At 62.8% G+C, this 8582-nt stretch overlaps 1 protein-coding gene and 1 long non-coding RNA gene across 3 annotated transcripts in view; one reads left to right on the top strand and one right to left on the bottom strand.

The window, feature by feature from the left end:
- The window catches only part of LOC146585900 (uncharacterized), a 7655-nt gene extending 7549 nt beyond the window's left edge, over positions 1 to 106 (bottom strand). Inside the window, exon 1 of the mRNA XM_085322142.1 lies at positions 49 to 106. Coding sequence (XP_085178268.1) covers positions 49 to 85 — 37 coding nt within the window. The 5' untranslated portion in view covers positions 86 to 106. The remainder of the gene's footprint in view (positions 1 to 48) is intronic.
- Positions 107 to 137: 31 nt separating this feature from the next.
- On the top strand, positions 138 to 8565 carry LOC146585901 (uncharacterized). 2 transcript variants are annotated; one of them, XR_014897905.1, is made up of 3 exons: positions 138 to 1255; positions 3914 to 4126; positions 7838 to 8565. It is a non-coding gene; the product is annotated as an uncharacterized LOC146585901 (long non-coding RNA). The 2 variants fall into 2 exon arrangements; XR_014897906.1 differs by lacking the exon at positions 7838 to 8565 and adding an exon at positions 4742 to 6321.
- Positions 8566 to 8582: the final 17 nt, after the last annotated feature.

An 8582-nucleotide genomic window follows, 5' to 3' on the forward strand; every position in this document is an offset into this window, starting at 1 on the left:
CCCTTTTCTGGATGGTTTAATGGAAAAGTTAATTGCAGCTGAACCTACCTATTTTTGTGCCGGCGAGGAGCTGTGGATGTTGCATGGAAGGGCAGGGGGGAAGGGAGGAGGGGGGGGGATTCAAACCTTTTTTTTTTTTTTTCCTATTCCCTTTTTTTATTATTTTTTTAAGAGCAGGCCTTTTATTTATTTATCTATGTCGCTATCGCTCTATCCCGCTTTTCTCCTTCCCTCTTTCATTTCCTAACCGGCCTTGTCTCGGCAGCGGCGGCGCGAGGGGGTTTTGCACAGCGCGGCGGCCGGACCCCCCCTGTCCCCGCGGCGGGGGCCCTAGCGAGGTCTGGGAACGTATATATACCTGTATATATATATTTTATACATGTATATATATAAACGCGTATATTCCACCCGCTGGTTTAGCAGTCGGAGGCTGTCGGTACGGGCATAGCCTCCCCCCTCCGCCGCCAACGCYGGGCCGGGGCGGCTGAGCCGGACGCCGGGAGGAGGAGGAGGAGGAAGATGYGTTTTCACCCCAGCGATGGTTAATCTGCTGCTTTTTTTCCCTTTTTTCTTTTTGCCCGCCGCGCCGGAGGCGCTTGGAGGATGCTCCCTTGCAGCCCCCCTCCCTCCCCGCCCCCTCCGCGCGCGCGCTGGGCGCTTTTTGGGGTGATCCGGGCCGCAGAGGCGCTTTTTGACTTTGGAGGGGTGTTTCGGGGGTGCCGCCGAGCCGGCGCCCCGGGCCCTCGAGATCAAAGCGGTATTTTGGAGAAGAGGTAAAAGTTTGCCGTCCCTCCCGGCGTGCAATTTGCCGAGCGGCGGAAGGGATGGATCTAGGCCCCGCTTTTCCAGCGGGCTCCCTGTCGCTCGGATCCGCCAGCGGCTCGGGGGGCGAAACGCAGCGACGCCGGCGTAGGGCTCCCTCGGCAGCCCGGCTGCAAAAACATTGCATTTTTTTTTAATTTTATTTTAGGGCTACTTTCTGGCAGAAAAAAAAAAAAGAAAATCCCCCCAACGCGGCCCCCCCTCCCCGTTCCCACGGGCTGGGGAGGTCGAAGCTGCTTTGCTTTTGTTCCTCCGCCTCTCCGGGAGCTCGCGCGCCGGGGGCCGGCGGGGTATTTTTTTGGGGGGGTTTGTGTGTGAAGTTCTCCCTCCTTGTCCCCCCCCCCATAGAAAAACGCCCCGCGGGCAGCAGCGGTTCTCGGCTAGACCCGGAGATGGACGCGGATAAGGGGAAGCAGCGCCAGTACTCTCAGAGGTGGGCACGCCGGCGGGGGGCTCGGAGGGGACGGAAAATGAGACGCGGTGCAATTTGGAGGGGAGGGGGGGGAAGGAGGGAAGCTCCAGCCCTTCCCCGGCAAAGTTCGGCAATGGGGGAGCCCTGGGCCAGCTGCCTGTGTGGAAGGGGTGGCCGCCGGCCGGATCCAAACACCCAGCAAAAGCTGGAGCTAAAAATGAGATATATAATATGTATGCATAAAATAATCTTTTCTACCCCTCCAAGAAAAAAAAATCCTTTTTTTTGGCTTGAAAAAATGCAAATTATGCCTCAGTGCTTAAGATGTTATGACAAGTGCATGTGTATTTAATGTTTATGTGTGTGTATTGCGGGGCTGGGGGAATCGCTTGCTGATGCCTCGCGTGGCCTCGGGGTGAAAATCGCTGCAGGGTGAGCCGTGCCTCAGTTTCCCCACCTGTGACACCCATCCTGATGGGTGTTTTCTGGCCYGGCAGTCCCTCGGTGCTTAGCGATATCTGCGGGTGCTCAGCCTGGCTCATGCTGGACCCCCCCAAGTTTCTCTCTGTTGCCTGGTGCTCGCGGGAAATATGGACTTGCCGCCTCCCTTAAAAAGAAAAGAAAAAGAGGATAGCGCCCAAGGAAGCGATAGCCAAGACTTGGCCGCTGAGCGGGCCCGGGGGGCTCCGCGCAGCCTCGAAGCGGGCGGCGAGGTGGACCCRGATGAGGGGCGATTCCTGGCTGGAGCGGTTCGCCGCTCCGAAACGCGGGGGCCGAGCCGGCTTTGGGGCYGGGGCGTCCATCCGGATACCGATTCTCGCTCACGAGGGTGGTTGCGTTTGGGGCTTTGGAGCGGAGGAGCTCGCTGGTGGAGCGGATGAGGCTCCTGGTGTGTTTGGGGGATACGGGCCCGGTGCATTTGGCGGCAGGACCGGGAGCRGCACCGGTTCCTCCTGGCTCGGAGCCGCGACGGCGGCGTTACCCCAGGCAGGTCGCCCCCCACGGGCACGTGGTTTCCCTACGGACCTGCCATCCTCTTGGGGGTCCCTCTCACCCGTCTGCGGCTCCCGGTGGCCGGTCTCTGGTGGCAGCACCGCTTCCTTGCCAGGCCAAGCAGGTCCCTCCTTCCCRGTGCCACCACACGGAGGTTTTTAACCGCAGTGTTTGGAGGCCCGAGCTGGTTTCGGCCTTTCTGCTTTCTTCTCCGGCTCATCTTCGGGCTCGCGGCGCTTTCTCCATCTTTCGGGAGCGTTGCCCTGCTCCCAGTCTCGGGTGCCCTCTCGCGCGGGCGTCGCATCCCGCGGAGGTCTCTGGCACGGCTTCGAAAGCAAGCTGCTTTCCTTCGCTGCTCCATCCTTACCTGGTTTGCGCTTTTGCTTTGCACCAGTTCCTTCCTTGCTCTGGAAATGGGAGGTTGGAGAAAGCCCCCAGTGCTGCCCGGCTGGGGAATTTGCCCCCGGGGGTGCATGGCRCAGCCATCCCCAGCTCCCACCTTTTAGCCTTCGCGGAGGCAGGCCGGTGGGACAGACAGAAAGCAGGGGACAGGCCCCACCGGGCAGCCCAGGGGCCGAGGCGTCCTCCGTGCCGCCGGCACGCTTCGTCTTCGCCTGTCCAAAACCCCTTCCCGGGCGCTGCTGGGCCGGGATAGGGGTTTTGCCCAGCAGCTAGCTCCTCCGGCTTTTGCTCGGGAGAGGAAATCTGAACGAGAAACACCAGTTTGCAGCCCTTCAGGGGGCGGAAACGCGGGGTTTAATTGGTTCCATCTTGGGTGAATTCTTCTGGCACAAGATCCCCCGAGCGGCTCCTCTCGGAGCGAGCGCCGGATGGGGATTTCTGAACTCGTCTTTGCCAGGTTTCCTGGTGGCCACGCTGGGCTTCGCGCGTTGTCTCCGCTCCCATGGCTTACGTTTTTCTGGTGCCCCCTTGAAAAGCAGGCTGGGGGACGCAGGTGGAGAGGGAAGAGGTGGATCATCCCGTGTCCGTGCAGGAAGGTCCCTAAGGCTTGAAGCGAGACTTCTCATTGCAAAGCCGTGAGCCGGTCCGGGAAGCCCGCCCAGGCACAGCGAGCTGGCACGGCACGGCGTCCCCCGCGGCAAGCTGCTTGCTTTGATGCCGCTTTCTGCCCGCCGGCTCTGAGTTGGGGTTTTATTTTATTTTTTTGCATCAGGGCCCTTGGCTTCTCTCGAAAAACTCCCGCTCCGGGCGAACGCTGGTTGCACGCATCCTGCGGAAACGCGGGCCGGTTTCTCCGCGTTGCTCCCGTCGCTGGTGGAGACGGAGAAGCCGCCTGCGAGGGGAGCAGAGAGGCACGGAGGGTGGGATGGTGTTTTCGGGAAGTGCTCTTGCATGGGTGCCGCCCCGCGCCGGGCACCTGCCAGCTCTGCTCCGTGCTCTCCGCTTTGCTGAGGGGCTTCGCCGTGGCTTTTCTTGGCAGCGAGGGGGAGGCCTCCAGCTCTCCAAAGCGATGCTCTCCCGGCAGGGATAGGCCACCGCGGCRCGGGGACTTGCTTCCAGCCTGGTCGACGGCACCTCGTAATATTCAGGCCCGCCGGTGGCAGCTCAGGGCGTCCCGCTGCTCCCCGCCCCGGCCGAGCGGCGCCGGTCCCCGGGCGCTAACCCTTCTCGCGGCGGTGCCGTGCCGCGTCCGTGAAAAGAATCTCTTGTTTCTTTTTATTTCAGCGAAGGCGAGACAGAGAGGGCTGCCAAAGTAGAGGCGTTCCCTAGAGAACTGTAGCTTGACTTAGCGGCAGTTTGGTAGGAAGTTGGAAGGCTAGTGAGCTCCGGGGCCTGGCGCTTGTACCCACCCGTGCCATCATCTACCTCCATCAATCTGGAGCCGCATCGACACGTCTCCCCCGGCAGCTGCGGCCACCTGGCTTCTGAGGCCAGCCTGTGAGTACCAAACACGGCGTGCGCACCACGTCTCGTCCCCCGCGGGGCCGCCGCAGCCGCCTCGGCACCCACCTCCCCGCTTGCCCCCGCCTTGGTCCTCTCCCCGGCTTGCCCGCTCTTCACGCCGGCTTCCTTCCCCCTCCGCGAGCGCGGCAGCAGTTTTCCAGGCTTCGCCCGCGGTCCGGCGGGCAGCAGGACGAGCGGCCGTGCCCCGGGCTGCCTCGCGGCCCCAGGCTCCCCTCGGCCAGGCTTCGGGGCTCCGTGCATCCGCCCGCTTGCTCTTGCGACGGCCTTCCTCCCGGGGCACCCCTCTCCTGCCTGCCTGCCTGCCTTCCCCGCGCTCGCCTCCGGCCGCGCCGAGCCGAGGGCCGGCCTTGCCCGGCGGCCGCCTCCGCTGCCGGAGCCCTCGCGGGCGGGCAGGCCGCCTTCTCCGCCTGCGCAGCACCCTTCTGCAGGGCACCCGTCCTCCTCGCGCCCGCCCCTGCCCTCAGGGACGCTCGGCACGGGGCTCCGGCCGTGCCACAGCTCAGGAAGGCTCTTACCTGCGGTTTTGCTCCTCTTTCTCAGCCAAAAAACAGGGACTGGGACAGCCCTAACACAGACTTCTTCCCCCAGGGGCGACAGCATCCCACGTGCCTGGTGCTGGGGGGCCCAGCGGCCCCGCAGGGAGCCCCGGTGCATCCCCAGGCCGGGGGCAGGCATATGCTGCAGTATTCCCCATCCTTTATAATTTCCATTTTAATGGATTTTTTTTTCTTTTTGCTGTGTGTCAGCCTCCATTTTTCATAGTTAGCTCAGAATATAGAAAAAGGGAGTTTATATATTTTCCATCTGCTTTATATCCCCTCTAGCACCCTCCCCCAGCTATCCAAGCGCCTCTCACGCCATTCTCGCCCTGGGAGAGGGGGAGCAGTCCCTCCGCTCCAGATGAAATACTGCACAATTTATAAAATTAAGTTGGGACAGGAATAGGATTTTTTTTGGCACAGCGGCTGCTCCTTTTCTTTTTATTCTAGGCAGGTTTGTAAAGCTCCAAACGTGGTGGTTTTGGCTATTGTAGCAGCCTCATTATTTAATAAGACCTCCTCAGGTGGAGGGGGAGGGAAGAAGGACGGGCAATATTTATGCTTTCCTCCCCATGGCTGTTTCAGGTTATACTGGGATCTTTTCTCAAGAGGARAAGTGAGTTTGATTTAGCAAAGCTGAGAGAAAAAGCTCTTTGTTTATAAGCAACCCTACAATAACAGGGCCTGAAAAACACTGGGCCCTCAGCAGAGGTGCTGCTTCRCGGATGCTTTGCAGCTCGGCAATAGCGCATCAGCCGGGAATCGGGGTAGAAACCAGCCCCGTCCAAGGCRTGCGGCATCCACAGCCGCCGCCGGTTTGACGGAGGGTTTTAAAGGGCCTCGGCTTTCACCGGGGCTGCTCCCGGGCGCCTCTGTCTCTGCTCCGGGGCTGGTTTTGTCCGTGGTGCTAAGTTGGGGCAAAACCAGGGGACGCTGCTTTTCGGGACTGGGTGTATGACATTCTCTTTTGCTTATCAAGAAGGCAGTAGTCAGCTTGAAGCTGTTCTCACACTATTTGGGGTAAATAAAAGCAGGATTTGGCCATTCAGGAGCCAAGCGGGAGAAGCTGATTGAACCTTCTTGCGTTCAGAGCAGGCCAGGTCCCGCGAGGGCCGCAGGACGGCCGCTTGCCCGCGGCGCATCAGCGCTAACCTCCCGAGCCACGGCCGGTCCCAGCGTTCGGGCTCCTCGCGCCCTCGAGGAGTAGGGGGAAAACAGACGGAGGCTGCAAAAGTCAGCCCAAAAAGTACTTGCTGTGCCTAGGCCCTCCTCGCTGCTGGGAGACCGGAGCCGCCCTCCTCTTCCTCCCAGGGATCCTGGTGTTTGGGAAGCAGGGGGGGAGGCTTCGGAGAGCTTTTATATCCCGCTCCCGCCCAAGCCCAGGTGGTTTTGCAGCTGCCAGGAGGTTTCTGCCGTAACCACGGGGCAGCTGAGGCTCGTTCTGCTCCTCGGCGCTCAGCTGCAGCGCGGTGGCGTCGGGGCCGCCACCGGGACCCCGGCRCTGCCTGCGGGCTCCGGCGGCGCTGGGGTCCAACCGAACCATTATTTTCGCGCCTCCGCCCAGCTGACGGGGAGTTTGGTACAAAACGGGAGCGGGTGAGGCCCGGCTGGCTTTGCTGGGAAAACAGTCCCGGCATTTCTGCTGGGCGGGCGGGATCCTGCCGGCGCGGTGCGACACTTAGCTCCTGCTGGGACACGTACGGATGAGCGGGATGGGAGGGATCGCGTTGTAYGTTGGCGGAAATCCAGGCCGGCCCTCCGGCAGCCGGAGCCAGGATGTGGCTGGGGATAGCGGTTCCCGGGACGGCCGGGGCAGGATCGGGCCTGTCCGCCGCGATCCGCGCCGCGTCCTCGGCTCGAGGCGCCGCGCGGAGGGTTTCGACGCTTGAGGTGCCGTCCCGGCTTCGCGCCGCCCGCGGCAGAGAGCCCGGCGGAGCCAGGGCTGAGCGCGTCGCCGCCGAGCGATGCTCCGCTTCCCCTCGGAGCGGGCGGCGCCGGGGGTCGGGAACGGGCTTCGCCAGGGATGCCCGGGCGATCGGGGCGGCCCGGTGCCGAGCTGCTGGGGGAGACGGACGGAGGGGGCAGGACGGAGGCCGCGGGGCACCTGCCGCGAGGGACGGCGGCGCGACTCCCTGGGCCGGCTCCAAAACCCTCTTCTAATCATAGCTCCGGCTTCCTGTTTTCCCGGGGAGGAGCGAAGGGGCATTTACGCTTCCCACGCGGTGGGGCCGGGCCGCGGGCGAACGCCGACCCCGCCGCGCTCTTGTCCTCCTCTTTTGCTATCGGGGGGCTTTTCCCACCCCTCCCCGTCGCTGCAACGTCCCCTTTCCGCCCGGCGCTTCCCCGGGAAGCGGGGGCCGTACACGCGCGGGGGGCCTTTTCCGGAGTCGCCTCTTCTCTCGGCAAAGCGTCGTTTCGGAGGGGCCGGAGCYGCCGTGCCTCCGCCGGCCGCCGGCGCCTCTCTCGCTTCAGCGGCGCCGGGGGAGAATCATTCGGGGCCGGCCGCGGGATTGGGGTGGGGGGACCGCGGATCTGCCGCCCGTCTTGGAGGCGCCGGTCTAGTTCCTCGCCGCCGCGGGACTCCCGCGCCGGCCTGGTTTCCGCGGCGAATGGAGGTCACCTCTCCGCAGCTCCGGCGAGCGGGGGAGGACGCCGAAGAGGCTTCCCGGTGCCTCGCGGTCCGCGGCGCCTTAGCATCTTTGCTCCCGCGGAGCCAAATCCGACCGAGGCTCCCCGCACCGCCACCGCGCTCTCTGCACAGACGCCTTTATTTACTTTTTTTGCCCTCTCTAGGTTCTCAGTGTCCACGAAATACCCGGACACGGACGGCACTTCTGACAAAGACACCGGCTTAATTTCTCAACGTTTAGCATTGGAGGAGATAAAGGCTCAAGTCCCGCGAGAGCCCGCGCGTCCCCCTCGCTTTTCCGGGCGGGAGCTCCCTTTAAATTTCACCGGGGCCTCTTAAGCGCTTCTCAGACGTGCCCTTAGAGGGGTTTGCCGGGCTGGTCTCAAGCAGCCGAAATGCCTGTTTACGTGGGGCCGTTACGTTGTTGTCATTTTCTTGCCGTTCCCTTTCAGATGTTTCCTATTAACCAGCGATGGAGTTAGAATTAATTTATTTTTTTTTCTTTTTCGTCCAAAGCGTTTAACGGCTCTGTAAATCTCCGCCGCAGCAGGGGCTTTCCTGGAGCGAGCGTTGAACGGCTCGTGGCCGCTGTAGGTCGTTTCACGCGGCCTCGCTGGGTTTTAGTTGGCGTCGGGTTCGACGCCTCGCCGCGGGTCCCGTGCCCGGACCGAAGCAGCCTCCCGGCCGCCTCCGATATTGTAATCCCTCCTTGACATACTGCAGCAGCAGGAAAAATACCTCCAGGAACTGAGGGAGTTGGAGCTTCCCGGTGATTCGGTACAAGCTCGCAGCTTTTGTCCTCGACCCGTTTTTTTTTCCCTGCCTTGCTGACGGCATCGGATCGAGAACGTTTTCGCTCTCCGCGCCCGCGCCGTGCCCCGCCGGCAGCCCTCGGACGGGCTTTTGGCAGCCGGGCCTCGYGGTGCAGCCGGCCCCGTGTCCCTTGTGCTCGCTGGCGTTTCGGGGTCTGCAAGGGCTTCTTTGGCGTCGGGCCGCTTTGGTCTCTCGGCCCTCCGGAGAGGCGCGTTTGCACCCGACATACATTTCTGCGCCGTTTTTAGCTCGCTCCTGAAAAGAGGGCTCCCGCTYGGGCGCCTGACCCGGCGGGGATTTGCAGGCTGGAAAGCGCTCGCGGGGTCCCGGCCCTTGGAACGGGCCCTGCTTGTCCCTTGCCGTGGTTTTTGGCCCGGGCGTTGCCGCCGGCGCGTCCCGGCGGCGCCGGCTCCCCGTCGGGCGGGGAGGGAACGTCTGCAGGCGCCGC

This window comes from Rhea americana, unplaced genomic scaffold (genome assembly GCF_003343005.1).
Source record: "Rhea americana isolate MKP2758 unplaced genomic scaffold, rheAme1 scaffold_747, whole genome shotgun sequence".
NCBI classification, from domain to species: Eukaryota; Metazoa; Chordata; class Aves; order Rheiformes; family Rheidae; genus Rhea; species Rhea americana.